Source organism: Sinocyclocheilus grahami, unplaced genomic scaffold, assembly GCF_001515645.1.
Source record: "Sinocyclocheilus grahami isolate Dianchi unplaced genomic scaffold, SAMN03320097.WGS_v1.1 scaffold176.1, whole genome shotgun sequence".
NCBI lineage: Eukaryota > Metazoa > Chordata > Actinopteri > Cypriniformes > Cyprinidae > Sinocyclocheilus > Sinocyclocheilus grahami.
Window position 1 is genome coordinate 863,231 of NW_015505355.1, and position 18,718 is coordinate 881,948.

The 18,718-nt window shown below is 38.6% G+C and overlaps 1 protein-coding gene across 1 annotated transcript in view; it reads right to left on the reverse strand.

Annotated features, from left to right (window-relative positions):
* LOC107593817 (corticotropin-releasing factor receptor 2-like) overlaps window positions 1-16,997 on the reverse strand; it is a 43,429-nt gene extending 26,432 nt beyond the window's left edge. Inside the window, exons 1-8 of the mRNA XM_016283696.1 lie at window positions 16,980-16,997; window positions 16,574-16,646; window positions 16,398-16,475; window positions 15,607-15,698; window positions 14,527-14,633; window positions 13,656-13,773; window positions 12,743-12,896; window positions 674-734 (exon numbers count right to left, since the gene is read on the reverse strand). Of these exons, the coding sequence (XP_016139182.1) occupies window positions 674-734; window positions 12,743-12,896; window positions 13,656-13,773; window positions 14,527-14,633; window positions 15,607-15,698; window positions 16,398-16,475; window positions 16,574-16,646; window positions 16,980-16,997 (701 nt within the window). The remainder of the gene's footprint in view (window positions 1-673; window positions 735-12,742; window positions 12,897-13,655; window positions 13,774-14,526; window positions 14,634-15,606; window positions 15,699-16,397; window positions 16,476-16,573; window positions 16,647-16,979) is intronic.
* Window positions 16,998-18,718: the final 1,721 nt, after the last annotated feature.

The window sequence follows — 18,718 nt, forward strand, 5'->3', positions numbered from 1 at the left end:
TTACTTAATAAGATGAATTTGAAGTGTACTTCTTTTTTTTGTAAGGGTCCTATGATTTCTACGTAATCAGACTTATTTTCACTTTGCGGATGATAAAACAGTTGAAAAAACTCCCACAGACTTACACTGAAGAAGGGATCTGAGTCATCTCATAATTGCATAGCAATTCACTAAAAACAATTCAAAACACCACAGCATTGTGGCAGTGTTTTATTTTTTACAATTTTGTTGTCATGAACAGATTTTTGAGTTACACTTTATTTTGTGTCCTTGTTACAGTGTAATTATACAGTACATTTAAGTACTGAGTAATATTAATTAACTACATGTACTTACTATATGGTTAGGGTTTGGCTTAGGGTTACTTGCGTGTAATTATGCATAATTTATTGTTATTATAATAGTAAATACATGTAACGTGTAACAAGGACACCTTAAAATAAAGTGTTACCGATTTTTGTTTCAACATTAGATACAACAAAAAGGCCACACTTATTTCTTACATTTTTGTTTCGTATTCTAACTATTCTTTCAGTTTTATAAACATTTAATCTGGAGGAAATTCCACTAATTTCCAAGTATTATCACAGGCTAATTAATTGACATCTCTTGCCAGATATACTCTTTTTTCACTCCAATCATAACCATTTATTTCTACAAGTCAGCAACTTACTGTTCGTTTTCGTTGTAAAGTTTTCCAATGGCCCACGCTATAATTATCGGACACGGTATACCTGAAAGTGAGAAGAATGCGTACATTGGCAAATCACACTTTACAGACAGCAGCTGATAAAAATAAAAATAAAAACTTGAAAATGAAACATTGTTTTCCCAACAGGTGAATATCTATTGAAATGTACTAAACAGCTGTGCCATTTTTGAGTACAATATTTCAGTGCAAAAAGCTTTTTATACCCCATCCACCCACAACTTAATCAAGCACTAAATGCGCTGAACCTGTGCTGTGGGAAGTTTGTGTGATTTTTCAAATATGCACCTCATTCACAAATGTCAGCACTATTTGCCTGCCACAATTAACACTGAGCTATTACTGCCCACAGAAAGATGGATGAACAGAAATGCATTTGAAAACTGTGCATGTGCATTTCTTTTGATCATGGCATTCATCAAAAGATGATCAAACAACAGAAGAAGAGTGTTAAACACTGGCACTTTTTACATTCGTAAACTGGGAATTGCATCCTGCTGATTACACGTAATACAATTTTTCAGCTTATTTAGGCCAATACCCAATATAAAGTATAAACGTACATGCAAATAAACAATTCTATCAGAGGGCAAAATTCTCTATTGTATTTTAATGAATGTTGTGAAGAAGATGAAACCATATTGAACAAAACCATTCTCTGAAGTGTTTGATCCCACACACTGTAGGTCAGTCTTATTTCAACAAAGCCACATTAAACAAAGGGTTGTATTGTGTGTAGTGTTTCGATGCCAGTGATTTCTTCACCTAAATGAGCAGGGAGCAAGAAATCATTCATCTATTAGGATGTCGCATGGAGGAGCCATTAAGCACAAGTCTGTTGAAAGACCCCAAGAAAAAGCAGATTTATCAACCTACAGTGTAAAATTTGTTTAACAATGACCAGCTCTCTCTCCCCAGTCTGGCATGAACGGCTCGAATAGTTCATGTATCAAATGAAGGCCCGCCTTCTGAAATACGAAATGTCCTGTGATTGGTTAGCTGGGCCAGTGTGTGTTGGGATTGGTTAGCTGGGCCAGTGTGTGCTGTGATTGGTTAGCTGGGCCACTGTGTGTTGTGATTGGTTAGCTGGGCCAGTGTGTGCAGTGATTGGTTAGCTGGGCCAGTGTGTGTTGTGATTGGTTAGCTGGGCCAGTGTGTGTTGGGATTGGTTAGCTGGGCCAGTGTGTGCTGTGATTGGTTAGCTGGGCCAGTGTGTGCTGTGATTGGTTAGCTGGGCCAGTGTGTGCTGTGATTGGTTAGCTGGGCCAGTGTGTGCTGTGATTGGTTAGCTGGGCCAGTGTGTGCTGTGATTGGTTAGCTGGGCCAGTGTGTGCTGTGATTGGTTAGCTGGGCCAGTGTGTGCTGTGATTGGTTAGCTGGGCCAGTGTGTGTTGCGACTGGCTCCACTCGGCATCTGGTCGGGAAATATCATGCCCCTTACCATAGCCGCCTGCGAGCTTTATATATTCATTATATATTGACGTAAATATTGTGTCAATATATAATCAATTTGAGCATGATTTAAACCCGGATGATTGTAACCACTCTAAGTTCATCTGTCTTGGGAAAGCTAGTGTGTCTCTGCCATAGTGATAACACTTGTTGCCTTCTCTAGTGCAGCTCAACCAGGTCTCGTCCCATTTGTCGGTATTTGTGATATCACAAATCCCGGAAAATATGCGTTGTAGTCCAAACGAGTCGTTCGTTGTAGTTTTTGAAAAGTGATTTCTGTTAAATAAAATACATCCTTTTGAAGTGCGCTTTGAGCTTTGTAATTTCACAGGTATTTTTTATGCTCAAACAGCAACATTACAGACTAACTAAAGTTGAAAAAGTGAAAAAGCATAATAGGACCCCTTTAAAACATTTACTTAAAAATAATAATACAAGAGCAACAAACATCTTTTGTTACTACAAACTGTTGTTCAGCAATAATAAACAGCCTATTATTATTAACAGTCACCTTCTATTCTGACCATCAGTCAAGAAACACTCAGTAAACACAGCAGGGGTCATGATGATTACAGCTTTAAGAGCGCTCTAAACAACAGCTCACTCAAAGCGAATCTCATGTTTTAAGTTATTTCAATTTTTATTTAATTTGAATGTGACTGAAAATGATAGTATGAGTTGGTGAGTTGTTTGCTTTGTAATTAATCCCTCCATTTCCACTCATTTGTTTGACTGATTCATGCCAATTTACAAACATGATAGGCAGGCATTACGACACAGGCAGGGGTAATGAGCCGATAGCATGATGGAAACATTGCCTCCTCTCATGACCTTTTTCCTGTATGTAGCAGTCCCTCCTTCACACTCAAACAATGCTACAGGAGCTATACTGCAACATCATTCAGTTTTTTATCTTGTTTTGTTTCGCTTTTTTGCCTCCTCAGTGAAAATTCCGCTACTCTATGCATCTTGCTAAAAATAAGTTTGGCCGATATCTTAAAAAAGAAACAGCAGAAACAATTTGGTTGAAGGCAATTTATGTCAATAGTGGCATTTTGTCTTACCTGCTGAGCTGGTCCCATTAAATCAGCAAAGTGACAGAAGTGCTGGTCGCTTGACTGAAGTATGATTTTCTTGCACACGTACACACTGCAGCTAAATCTGGTTGTCCTTTTAGTGCTTAATCCTGATCTGGACACACACAGTTCAGTAATTTACGGGAGTGACAGCTGCATTCTACAACTGAATTGACTCCTGAAAAATTCTATGTAGTGTATACAGAACCAAACTGAACAACTTGTTGTTAATTACATATTTAAATGCGTATCAGAGTTGTCATGCAAGAAATCACAGTGAAGAAGGTACGTCTTGTGTTGCCAGAACAAGCCTATAATAAATTTAAAACTGGACACGCTGCTGTCTGGGCATGCTGCTGTTCTCATTCCCCGAGGATGGCACCCCGCTGGTACTTCTTAGGGATACACCAAAGCCAAACAAAATGAAACACTGGGCCAAAGGCTGAATACTGAACATGGTTTTTCAAATGTTTTTCCCCCATGTATTTCACCAATTTTTTTCACCATTGCATAAATTAAATAGCCAAAATGTGCTAACATTCATTTGCATTTTTTAACATTCTAGCAGACATTATACCAACAAAGCACAATTTAACTTAAAATTAATAAGTCAGTAAAATAATATTTTTTGCCCATTTTTGAGATCCCCTTCTTGAATCAGGCATGTACTGTACAAATAAATGCAGCCTTGCTGAGCAGAAGAGATTTCTTTTAAAACATTTGAATATATTACAGATCCCAATTTTAACAGAAGCCAAACAAAATGAAACACTGGGCCAAAGGCTGAATACTGAACATGGTTTTTCAAATTTTTTTCCCCCATGTATTTCACCAATTTTTTTCACCATTGCATAAATTAAATAGCCAAAATGTGCTAACATTCATTTGCATTTTTTAACATTCTAGCAGACATTATACCAACAAAGCACAATTTAACTTAAAATTAATAAGTCAGTAAAATAATATTTTTTGCCCATTTTTGAGATCCCCTTCTTGAATCAGGCATGTACTGTACAAATAAATGCAGCCTTGCTGAGCAGAAGAGATTTCTTTTAAAACATTTGAATATATTACAGATCCCAATTTTAACACTATGTGTGAATGTTATAATAAATGTATTAATAGAGCTGTTGTAATTATTATTATCATTATTATTGTCTTACGTTCTTTTTTTTTTTTATAGGGCAACAGTAAAATTAATGTTGATTGGGTTTTTGCTTTTTCTCAGCTTTTATTTTGGCAGAAACCCGCAGGAAGACCTCAGTGCTTCTTTTTGTTGACAACAGCAGATTTATAAATTATGTTTGTCACACGTATCGCATTGTCACATGCCTTTAAAAATAATCATAAAAATGTGACTATGCAATTGATCAGTAAAACTGTTTCAGCACAGATTTTCTCGATCTTTGGACTTTGAACCCTGGCTAACAAGCTCGTGCAACGCTGTTTGAATACATGCAGTTCGTGCGTGTATTAGAAACATAACATTCTGCAGTTTATTTACTAATTGTTTAAAGCCATTTCGTGATTTCAATCATCATACAATAACCAACAACAATAACCCTTCCTCTTCTCATCATAGACATGAGATGCAGCACTAAGCAATCTCTCACTGTCAGTGCTTGTAATGATTTTTTACACTTTTTGACACAAAATGCTTCCACACTGCCGACATGTTTGCTGCATTAGCGTACGCCTCTATTTGATCGCATCATGTCATTGTTCAGTACAATTTATTCGGTCTTTTCGCTTATTCGGAACGTAATTTTGGTTGCCGAACATTCGGTGCATCCCTACTTCTTGGTGACTTCAACATCCACAATAATAAGCCATTTGCTGCTGACTTCCACTCTCTCCTAGCCTCTTTCGACCTTCAGCGACTCAACACCACAAATACCCATAAATCAGGTAACCAGCTTGATATCATCTTTACATGCAATTGTATCACAGATAACATCTTGGACAAACCCTTGCATGTTTTGGATCATTTAATTATTACTTTTAATCTACATCTACCTTCTTCCACCCCACCAACCCCTCTGCCAGTTTTGATGAAATCTGAGGTTTCTTTCTCTTTCTCGACTCTCCTCTGTGGTATCATCCTTCCTTCCCACCCCCACACATTTCTTATCATTAGATGGAATTGTGCTACAGATACAATATGTACTACCCAAACTAGCTGCCAAGACAATATCTGTCCTATTTCCTCCAGACCAGCACGTGCTACTCCTTCCAACCCCTGGTTAACCGATGTCCTCCGCAAACATCAGAATAAACTCAGGGCAGCGGAGAGAAAGTGGCACAAATCAAAAGACTGCTGATCTCAGCAGGTATCAGTCATTGCTATCTTAATTTTCCACCAAAGTTCACGCTGCCAAAATGGTCTTCTTCCACAACAAGATCAACAGTGCATCAGACACACGGCACACAGCTTCCTTACTGTGTTATACTGTGTTGTCTTTACACAGCTTCTTGTCCAGGCCCTTGTCATTTCTAGGTTGGGCGATTGCAATGCTCTTCTGGCTGGACTCCCAACATGTGCAATCAAACCTCTGGGAATTATTCAAAAGGCAGCAGCACATCTTGTTTTCAATGAGCCCAAAAGGGCCCATGTCACACCGCTTCTCATCTCTCTGCACTGGCTACCAGTCGCAGCTCGCATCAAGTTCAAATCATTGGTGCTTGCCTACAGAACAGCCAAGGGCTCCGCACCCTCCTACCTCCACTCTCTTCTAAGCGTCTACATCCCCTCCAGAAGCCTGTGGTCAGTAAATGAGTGGCAGCTCATGATCCCATTGCAGAGAGACACAAAATGACGTTATCTTTCACCATACCCCGTTGGTTGAATGACCTTCCTAACTCCATGCGGACAGCCAAATCCCTCACAATCTTCAAGAAACAACTGAAAAGACATCTTTTCGGTAAGCATCTAACTGCCTCCTCATAAAAAATTATATTCTTTAACCTTTTCTGTTCTCTTACTATCCTTATCCCTTCCTGTCCTAGCTTTTACTACTTTGAACAATGACTGAAACCTTATATAACAGGCACTTATCGTGTTTATTGCCATCTTGTAGTAAATTGCTTGTTGTATTCCTAAATTGTAAGTCCCTTTAAGTCGCGTTTCTGGATACGGTCATTACCTTGCGCCGGGTGATGGTCACGATTGCTGCCTTACGTGTCTGGGCATTAAGCACTTTGAGGTGGCGTTCATGGATGAGTCATGTTCTCATTGCGGGAAGATGATCATCTGACCATCTTGCAGACCAGGCTCCATTACCTCAAAATGGGCGTCGATCTAGTTTTCATCCTGGTGGCAGTCAGGCAGGGGCTACTTCAGGCAGTAGCATGGGCGGTCTGAGGGTAACAGTCATAGGGTAACTCTCTGGGACAGTAGCAAAGCCTCAGTTGGATCCAGAAATGGCGGCTATGATTTCCGAGGCCACTGAAAGGGTAGGGCTTGAGTGGAAACCTCCACCATCTCCCAAACCCTCAAGGTTGGACAATTGGTTTCTCTGGGTGGCAGGTTCTCTGTGCCCCACCCCAGTGCCATTTTTCCCGGAGGTGCATGAGCATCAGGCTAAGGCACTGAAAGACCTGCACGAGGGTGGTCATGATCCGGAAGTTCTGAAAGAGCTCTGAACCACAACTGACCTCACGCTCCGAGTGATGAAGGTCACCGCAAGTTCTCTGGGTCGTGCGATGTCCACACCTGTGGTCCAGGAGTGCCACCTCTGGCTGTGTCTGGCCAACATGAGGGACGTCGACAAAGATTGGTTCCTCAAGGCCCACATGTCCCAGACCGGCCTCTTTGGCAACACAGTCAAGAACTTTGCCCAGCAGTTCTCGGCTGCACAGGAGCTGACTGAGGTGATCCGACACGTCCTGCCCTGGCAGGCAGCTGCTGCCTCCACCGGTCTGCTGACCACAGCACCCCAGCCAGCTCGTCACTGAGGGTGGCCCCCTGCATCCGCCTCCAGTCAAGTAGCACTGTGGAGCCGGTGAAATCTGGCGGTAAGCAGAAGAGCAAGAGGCCCCGGGACGGGCGGCCCAGCGAGGGAGGGAACTGCTCTTCGGGAGATTGTGAACGCACCTCTCCCACCCTCGGAGGAGGGCCAGTGGAGAATCTTTTGTTTCCAAAAATCTCGACAATAGAGTGGTTTTCTCTAACTCTGGGTCCCAAGAGGGCACGGTGAGTCACGAACGGACCAAACCCCCACTGCGGGTACATCGGTGGTTCCGCTGGTCCCGCTGGTCCCGCTTGTACGGTATCTGGGTGCCTGGCAAGCACTACCCAGACTGTCTCGCTGGCTCCTGCGGAGCTTGCGTCCCTCCAAGTTCAGGGGCATCAACTTCACATCAGTGAAGGCAGCCAATGCTCATGTCTTGTATGTGGAGATTGCAGTCCTACTAGCGAAGGATGGGATAGAACCAGTCCCTCCAGCCGATATGAAGACGGGGTTTTACAGCCTCTACTTCATTCTACCCAAGAAAGGCGGTGGGTTATGACCGATCTTAGACCTGCATATCTTGCACCAGGCCCTTCACCAATTACCGTTCAAGATGTTGACACAGAAACGCATCTTCAGGTGCACCCATCTCCGAGATCGGTTTGCAGCGATCGACCTGAAGGAGGCATACTTTCATGTGTCGATCCTTCCACACCCCAGACCATTTCTGCGGTTTGTGTTCGAAGGACGTGCATATCAGTACAAGGTTCTGCCCTTTGGGCTCTAAATCTTCCATATGTACTGTCACGGGAGGAGCACACGACAGACACAGTGGGTGTGGCGTCAGGCCTCGGAGAAGCTTTTATTAACCAAAATAATATAAACAACAAAGTGTCCAGGGAAAAAAGGGGAATCAAGTGTCCAAAATAAAACAGGGGATCTGGTGTCCTCGTCGTGCTGCGGGCTTCATGCAGGGTAGGGCAGTGGTCAGGAAGGAAGGGTCCAGGTAAGGGGCGGAGTCCGGCGGCCACACGCGCTCCCCTCTCCAGTCCAGGGCGCGAGGGGCGGCAGCTTCTTCTAGCGGCTACATCCTTCTCGCCTTGGCCCACGGTGTGTGAAGGGACTAGACAGCCCGGCATCCTGGCCCGATGGCTGTGTAACGCGGGCGGTTCTCATCCGGACCGCGGGTCCAGTAGCTCCCGAATCTGGCGGCACGGGAGTCCCTTGATGCACCCTTCCTGGACCCACGAGGTCACCAGCGTGCATGCACGGGGAAGAGACCAGTCTCCCGAGGAGAGGTGCGTTCGGCATTTAAACAGCGGCGGTGATGAGGCTCCATTCGGTTCAGGTGTGCCCCATCACACGTCACCTGCCCTGGCTATTTCAGTGCCCCTCCTCTCTCACGCACCCACTCTCGTCGGGAGCCTGGCGAAGGGCGGCGATGAAGGGACTGGGTGATGATGATAATTAGGGAGAGGCAGCCGACTTGTCACAGTACCTAAGGTTTGTCCATATGTGTAAGTGTTTCCGAAAACCCTTCAGGAAGGATGGGGCTTCTGCAACATTCCTGTTCCAAGTGGAACGGGTAAGTTTTCCCAGTGTTATCCAATCTCACTGAGTGGGTAGTGCTACGACAACAGTGACTGGTCTTCTTGTTGCGAGCCCCGGCCTACACCAAAAAGGAGGCTCGCACAGGACACTGGAAGCGGCATCATCCATGGCGCTTTGGTAGGGATTCCCAATTCATCAGTCATTGACGTGATGACGAGAGTGACCGACTGAAAGGGAACGTCTCAGTTACGTGTGTAACCCTCGTTCCCTGAAGGAGGGAATGGAGAAAACGGAGAAGATGAACGAGGGTTACACATGCAACCAAGATATTTCTAATTTAAAATGTTTTAGTTTCAAAAGTGAGTTCTGTTTCATACACACACAAAACTGTAATTTATGGCATTCATTCCCATATTTAAATATAGCTGTCACTCCTGAAACTTTACAGTTGTATGTGGTCTGGATGTGCTTAACTGCATTGGTGGACTGCTGCCTACAGACAGCACTGAAAACCCACAGCATCCTCTAGTTACACAGACAGAGAACGCTGTGAATGTCAAATATCAAACAGTTTACACAAGTCCTTGGAATGGCATTTAGAATTTTCAATAATGCATCCCTCCAAATATTATGTGGAGCTCTTCACAATAATCTGTACTGCACTTTAAATACTTTATCGAATTTAATTGCATTAGTGTCAGAATCTTTCAAGTCCTTAATTATGTTAAACAATCTGTTGTTTAAGACAATGAAATTCACTCATTTTCAGAATGTTGACACCAGTTGTGTTGGGTTGTGTTGCGTTTCTAAATATAAAGAGCTCAGATATTTAAAATGGCATATTGCATATAATAAAATTATAGAACACGTAATGAAAAATGGAAGCATTTTATAATTAGCATGACCTGTATGACAGCACTAATTTGACATTTCAGCTCAATGCAATCAATACCTGAGTTCAGCAAATGTCATCACAATTAAACTGTCTGCAATTAAGCTGATATTTTGAAGAATGTCGGTATCCAAACAGTAACTTACATAGTATAGGTTAAAAATACTATAGATGTCAATGGCTAATGGTTACAAACATTCTTTAAATTATTTTCTTTTGTGTTCAACAGAAGAAAGAAACTCCCGAGGTTTATAACAACATGAGGTTGAATAAATTATGACAGAATTTGTATTTTGGGATGAACTATCCCTTTAATCAGGGTTATACTGAGATTGAGTTGAAATGAGACACTGAGCGATTGAAATGACTTGAAATGAAATCTTTTTTCATATTCAGCTCTTGGAAAGCGCAGCCTTGCAGGACAACCTCAGCCCTGAATGGAAAATTAAATGTGCCTTGTGCAACAATACCAGGTTAATCTCCTCAAATATATGGTTGAGGAATATCTGTGCTGGCTGGACTTCAGAGGCAGTCAAAGAGCTTAGACTGTGACTGATTTGGCGCTTTGTGCCACCAAACACTCAGTTTGTGAGATCGGCCACTTGACTGTAGTGTTTGCAGAACTTCACTCTAACAAAGAGCAGTTTCAGAATGTTGATGCAAAAACACATTATGACTCATATTCGACCAGGGGACTGGTTTGTTATGTTCTGAACGATGCATAAGATGTAGAAGATTTTCATATTTGAATCATTCAGAAACACAAGAACTTCCTCAGGTTTCTTCTGGCGGAAAAGCTTACCAATTTTAGGTTCTTTCTTTTAGCCTGGCCGTAGCTGCTTCTGACTCGACTGTGACTCCAGGGCTTGCGTGTCTTGAATTACCTCAATGATTGGATAATTCTGACTAAATCAGAGACTTTGGTGTCTCAGCATTGAGACCTTGTTCTCAATCACCTTCAAAGGCTGGCTATCATGCTAACCATACACTACGTCAGCAGCAAAGTTACTAGATAGAAATCCAAAAGTTGATGCTTTAAAAAACACAGAACACAAACACAACAGTAATCCATATGACCTGAGTTGATGAATATCTTCTGAAACTAAACAACTTTTAGTCCCTCTTTTCACTGGGACTGTTTCAAATCTAGTACTTTCTTTTTTATATATATATTTTTATATTTGTCATTCAGATAACCAAAAACATCCTAATTTTGGAGGGTGACCACATGTCAATTAAGAAAAATATATATTTTTACAAGAGAGATATTAAAAAAAGGGCTTTGTCCAAAATAAAATATAGTTAAAGTTACAATGGAAAAACCTTTCCAATTTCCAAATTTTTTTTACATTTTTATGAAATTAATGATAGTAACAGGATTGACGTCATTGTCACAGGACTGACCAGAGTAACAGGGATGACAGGACACACATTCTTCAGCACACTGCACATATTTGTTTACATAATACTGTAAAGTTTTACCATTTTAAATTGCTTTATATTGTTTAGTTTTTTCAGTTAAAGTCAGTTCATTGTTGATTTAGCACATTCCATTTCTAAGAGATCTAATGTTTTAAGGGTATTGTAATTAGATAAAGCACCCCTCTGTTTGTCTGGGTCCCCACAAAGAACTTCAAATATACTGATCTGGTTCAATTATGAGGCAAGGAAGATGATCAGATCTTGACTTTCTTGCAGTGTTAATTTCGTTGACTAATAAATTTCGTCATATTTTTTGTCAACGACATTTTTTTCACCGACGACAACGAGACAATAACGAACTAAACCTCTTTTTGAATGACAAAAACTATGACGTAAATATATTGACATTTTCGTCAACGAATAAAAACGAGACGAAAATGTTAGGGAATGACGATTTGGGAAGAGATTCGTTTAGAACGAATCTGCTGCGTGGTTCGGAGGTTAGATGCGTACATATGAACCAGCGGGACATAAGCTAACACAGGCCTACACTTGCTGCACGTCGCATAAAACGTAAAAAAATGTCAATATGTGGGTGTAAGAGATACATATGTCTGCTTGAAAGAATGAAGAATATGGTAAACAAGTTGCTATAAAGAATGCATAATTAGCCTATATAACATTGGTATTTCATTAAAAAGAAGACCATGTTCTTGTTCTTTATGAGAAGTGGTTTTATTTAATTTTAACATAAAGCCATGTTGTGTGTCACCGCAGTAAAATCGGTGTCTATCATGATAAAACCTTAATATCAAACCTATATAATGAGTTTGGAAATTTTGGAGAAATGCTTAATAAATGCACTTTAACTAAACCCATTAGATTTTAGCCGATTCAATTTACTGTAGATTTAGTTGACTAAAACTAGACTAAAACTAAAAACAATTCAGAAGACTAAAATATGACTAAAAATAAATGCCATTTTAGTCAAAAGACTATGACTAAAACTAAATCAAAATTTGCTGTCAAAATTGACACTGCTTTCTTGAACATTGCGAGATGCAGTTGCTGCTCTTGTTTGTTACTGAATTTACAAGGATGCATTATTGACAATGAGTTATGGGAAAAATGAGTTTTATTGTGACTGACCATCCTATCCTGGTCATTAACAACAACAGTAATAGTAACAATACCAATAATACTAACTAAAATGTAACTCATGCCCATATGCCACTGAATGATAAAATTACACCCAGTGTGACCTTTAAACATGTTTGCATTTTACACAATCTTTAAAAACCGGGTGACACCTAATCTATGTCATCCCTGTTGCCCACGTCAATGAAATAAAAAAAATGTGGGCTTTTCACAGGCTATCACTAAACAGTGTTAGCTGATAAGCTATGTTAGCTTAAACTCTTAGCATGCTAACTAATGCTTTTGTGTGCTCATCCTCACCTTGGAAGCACTCTGTGGCATCAAGCCAAAAGTGTTTCTTCTACGTGGCATATTAAGTACCTTTGCAATGTCCAAATGCTTTGTGATATTCACAAGAATCACATGAAAGACGGAAATGTTCCAAATAAACCAAAAAGAACAGCAGACTACGTTTCAGCTTTCTTATTCAGTGCAAATTGCAGATGATTAAGCCTTTCAAAATAAGCAGACTTGTGTAGAGAAATCAACTCACACCATCCGATGAAAAGGAAGACCCATTTCCGAAGCTTGTCTGTGGAATATGTCATCACAATAGCCGTGTGAAGATAGCAGCCCTCCACAAACATCCAGAAAAAATTGGTCACCACAAAGTAATTATAGATTGTTGTTATAAGACGACACCAGGGCTGTACAGAGAGAAAGGAACAGGGTGTTAATTGGGGTGAATATAAGGACGTTTTTCAACACTGCAAACCTTTTACAGACTTGATGCTAAAATAAAACCTTTTATAGGTCATAAAACAACCTCACGTCACAGGTTTTTCAAACATTTTATAATGTGTTTTATAAGGTGCTGTAACTTAAACTCATGGAAACAGCATCTATCAGTTCTGTTGTTTTGACTGTACACTCTCAGAAAAAGGTACAAGCTGTCACTGAGGCAGTACTGTAAACTAAGAGGTACATCTTTGTACCTTATTTACCCCTAAATGGTACGTGTTAGTACCTAAAGTGTATATTTTGAAATTACATTTGACAAAAATTGTCTTTTGCTTTGGAAAGCACTCCTCTCATGTCACTCTCAATGAACACATTGTTCCTTTGTTCTTCAGTGAAGCTTTCGACAACAGTCATTTTTAGAGTCTAAATTAGCATTGTATGTTAGAAACACTGCAAATTGAAGTAAGTTTGACTTTTGATCTCTTCTCTTCACTGTCAATTACTTTGTCAAGTTTGAAAGAAAAATGCTGGAAGACTCTAATGAGGCACTAGATACCAGCAGACTAAAGTAACACTAAAGTGTTTTACAGAGAAAAAATACCCCATGCTATACCTTCAGTAATACAGTAATACAATATTGGTGAGGAATCGACTGGCAACATTATAAATGTAAATGTTAGAAACCTACTAATAGGCTGAAAAGTAAGTTTAGAAGAGTTTCATACCTCATTCGTCTCATAAATGTTTTCGTCAATCAGTTGAAGCAAAAACCACATTACATTCCTCAGAATGAAAGTCGTAATTAAGTTCCAGTGGATTATGTTGCGAAGGCATCGGATGCTCCTTGAATTTAAACAGATAAATCAATGAAACAGTCATTTCAGAAATTACACTGTGACACAGTTTTAGCATTGCATGAGCTGATTAAGGACTTACATATGCATGAATATGAAACTGTGCAAAGAGGAGCCAGAGACAGAGTTAGCAACAACAGTCGTTTCTAAAAGATTAAGAATTCTGTATGTATGTATTTAAAGAAATGTTCAGTAAAACTTTCTATGAAGCCTGCATATTTAAAGATTATGTGTTTAATTTATTTTTCAAGTGATTCATGCGTCAATTTCACCTGAGGAGTGGAAACACTGTGACTGTGGTGCTATCAAAATATTGAGGTTTGTGTGGGCATCACATCAGCAACCTTAGCTCATCCAATTAGAGTAAATATTGGCAGAAACTGCGTATATATGATCCTCATTAGAATCTAAGTTTCCTTCATTTTCATGATATATACATTTTTCCTTCATTGAATTAGCATTTCTTAACTTTAAGCACGGCCTCAGCACAAGGTATTACTCTCACACTACACTCTCAGAAATAAAGGTACAAAAGCTGTCACTGGGCCGGTACCTTTTTAAAAGGTATACTTTTGTACCTATTAGGTTTAAATATGTACACTTTAAGTACTAATATATACCTTTGAGGTACCAAAATGGACCCTTTAGGTACAAAATGTACCTTTTGAAAAGGAAAAGCCCCAGTGACAGCTTTTGCCATTTCTGAGAATGTATGGTGCTGAAAATACACCAACACACTTACCTCAAGCACAGAAAGAGAATGAAGGCGATAACGAGAGCTCCAACAGATATACAGTGCCCAAAGTAGTTGATGATGAGGGCTATCTTGTAGTGCATGGGGTACTTCCTCTGTAAAAAAAAAAAAATAAATAAATAAAAAAGATTAAAGAAGGAACTCAGTGTCCTAACATATGAAATGATAATACATGATTGCAATTATGGCACAAATCAATAGCTGTTACTCAGTGACCAATATTTTATGGAAGCTTCCAAAAGACTAGAAACAGATTAATTTCTATATTTCTCATGAGTCCTTGAATGAGGTCACAAAACTTGTGACACAGCACTAAAGCCATCCAATTGTGCTTTTGCATAATGCATAGAAGTCATGTGAAGTGAGAAGTAAGATGAAGACTATATATCAGTTACACAGCATCCAATACTATGTATATGCTTACTATTTTTTTATGTCAAATATAGGCTACTCCGTAACATGCGATGATAGAAAAATAATTGAGCCAAATGGATTACATGCTATGCATGTCATTCAGAATGTAAGGCCAGAGGCATTGTGGATTCTGTAAACAACATAAAGTAAAAGCATTTACATAGCAATATCTGATCAAACATTTGCAGTTGCTTTCAGTAATTAAATAAAATATATATTGCACAAATCTGGCAAAGAGAATAATTTTTTTATTTTAATTTATTTTATTTTTTTAGTTTATATATTTATTTATTATTTTATATATATTTTTATATTTTATTTTTATTGTATTTCATTTATTTATTTTAATCTTATTGACTTATAAAAGACCATATTCAAGTTTCATATATTCACATTCAAGAACATATTCAAACATGAACCAACAGTAGAGTAAACACTGCAGCTGGTGCAGAGGACAATGGGAGAAATGTTATTGCAGCATTCCCTGTTGGAAAACAGATCAAACGAAGGGTGTCAAATTTACTGTAACTCACTTGACAGCTGTATTTAAAACTTCATGTAAAGGCATAAGAAAAGAAAGCAAGAAAGAAAGAAAAAAAGTTAATAATCCATCAAATTAATGTCCAGTTCAGGTTTTATTGCACATTTACCCACCTTTTCCTCTAAAATGGGCTCACAGTTGGAGTAGTTACTTTTCAGTGCCCATGTGCCATTGTCCAGACACTCTCTGTACGCAATTCCTGTGGAGAGGAGAATGAAAGCAGAAGTTCATAAGTCGTTCTTAAAGTTCTTAAAGTGTAGTTCTTAAAGCCCAAAAGGTGTATTTTAGTTTCATAATAAGTTCAAATTCACAAGTTAAAATAAATGGGTAATCAAAAACTTCTTTGAAGAAAATGTCCAAACTCAAGAACTTGCTGAATGCACATGTACAGTATAATATAAAACAGCTTGATGGAACTGACTCATTTAAAGTTTCACCCTATTTCAAGGGCTGTTGGCTCGGTCTAGAGTAAACCTTCCAGTTAAGAGTTCACCTATTTGATATGTTGCTTTCCATTTGGCTATGTGAACATGTAATATGCAAATGCACATAAGGATTTACTTCATTTCTTATTCCTAGGTGTTAATTTGAATATCTCAGAAAATCCAGCATGCTTTAATTGTCTTGCTTTGCACTACCATTTTTTCCAACTTCATGGAAAATTCTTATCTCTTTTCCAAGCTGCACTTGTGAACTTAATAAATTAGATTTTTCAAAATCCTGTTAATATGCTGCATCTCATTATTATGGCAATTTTAATAGAGACTTCAGAATTCACAAACAGTCAGCTGTTTTTATCCATACTGAATGACACAGTCACTTCTTTTTCAGCTTGTTTTGCCAAAGGATTATTATTATCATTGATTGATTTGATTGATTTTAATTTCGGCCTATACATTTACAATCATATGTTTGATATCTCCATTGATTTCATCAGGGCAAGGCAATACATTTATGGCAAAAGCACTGGGTGATGTAGTGTCTAAGAAAGATAAGACACTAAATGATTTGCTATATTTAATAAAAAATCCATAAGACCCATCACCCATCAACCAAACTAGCTGTCAGAGGAACTGCAACCTGCAACTAACACCCAGCTCCAGAGCCAGTCCTCTGCTTTCCAGAGCAGCAAAGACACACCAGCGAGATAAGACTGTTTTACAGCCCAAAGGAATTTAGAAAGAAAATCACTTTGAAACAGACAATTAAATCCTTTTAATCCTATACATTATATATAACCACTTGAGAAATATATAAGCACAAAGCAAGCAAACATCAGATCTTCCCATCTCATGATTTTCCTGTTAATTTTGTATTAATGTAATTTGTCATTTGTATTAACTCTCGGCAAACTCCTTTACATCTTAGTATTATAAGAATCTTGAACGTTTTTCCCCTATCACCCAATTAAATTTCATATGCAAACAGAAGACAAAGTATCATAAACGTTCCCTCCAAAAGTGCAATTCCTTATTGCCTCGCTCACCTCCTGAGGGTGTGGCATCTTCACACCTAAAAAGATCACAAGATGCTTCTGGAAGAATTAAAAGTTTGTGAAGATGATGCTGAGCTAAAGTCTCTGAAGGACCCCCAATTCATCTTTACAATTCCCCCCAATAGGGTCTGCACCAAACGGGGTTCTCTCTCATTAAAAATAAACAAATAAATAAATAAAAAATGAAAGAGAACATTCTTTTTACATAAAAATAAACAAATAAATCCTGCACACAGTCAGTATACTTGCGAACATATCCAAAAAATAGATTTATTCACGTTTCGGTCCCATGACCTTCATCAGGCATATACAAATATACTAATTTAAAAAAAAATACAGCAAGTTGTCAGTTTGATACATTTATTTTTTATTGACATAGGGAACTAGCAAAAATGACAGTCCTCTAAAACTATTAGCTGAATACATTAACAAATGTTAACTGACATTGACCATGAATAAATGCAAAAATGAATAAAACTAAATAAATGTAATGAAGGCCAGGTTTCAGTGAAATATCTTTACAATCCTCCACGACATCTTCACATCCATCATTCTGTGTGTATTTTGGTTTCTCTCTCTGGATTATGAGGTTATGGGATATGACAGCAACTGTCTATGTGAAAATACTAGTGCTGTCAAACGATTAATTCAAGCTATTATATGCTTTTGACAATTAAGAGATCATTGTACTATAAAAATGTCCTGTAAGTTACAGAGTTTAAACTCCTCATTCCTCACTGCAAAAATAGCTTTGCGTAAACAAGTTTCAACAGCCTGTTTGGAATGTGTGAGTATGTGATGTCACAAGGAGCTAAAACGCATTTGCATATGACTGTCACTTTAAAAAGACAGATGCTTGTTTTTACATCATTACTGTACATGCTTAGCCCCATTCGCTGGCTCTGTCAGTCATAAACAGCCGAGGAGGAGAGAAGAGCAGATACTGAAAGGCCAATTCTTCCTGTACTGACAGACACAGACAAAAATGTAGCATTTCGTTCAAAGAGCTAGATACAATTTTAGAACATTTTTACAAAATCATGACTGTTTCTGGTGAAAAAACTACACCTAAAACAACTACACATGACTCCTTTTAAGTCATAATATCTTCTGTGGCTGTTCATTTCTTCACCCGCTCTGGACGCATTTGCTTTCTTATCTCTGTGCTACAGTAAACTGATAAGATATTTCACAAAATATATAAATGTTAAATCTGCAATACTCTAACCTGCCATTTTTAGTCATAATGTCCTGTGTAAGCCATTCCTACCTGTTCTCGTTTTGTCATTTTCTATCATCTCTTCATTGTTCTCTCTATATTTTCATGGCTGAGTAAAATTAATTGACCATTACAATGTTAACTTTAAGTATGAAACTACTTGCATATACTGCATACTATGAAACAGTGGTTAAAAACTCCCAAAAATATATATATACTTTATAAGTGCTTTAAATTAATAAACTATTAAAAACTTAAACATTTATTTTTTGTAAACAGCCACGTACAAAGCAATACAACCATTTTATTTGCTAAATGATAAATGAATAAAATTTTTATCTGCACAATTAATTTTAATAGAAACAGAAGCAGAAAAATGTTCCAAATGATTGGTTCTAAGCAACTCTCTCCATCACAAGCAAGTCATTTGTAATGCATTGTTTTTCATTTCTTCCACTCCAAAGTACTGGTTCACAGAATAGATTTGACAGCATGTGAAACACTATCCTGT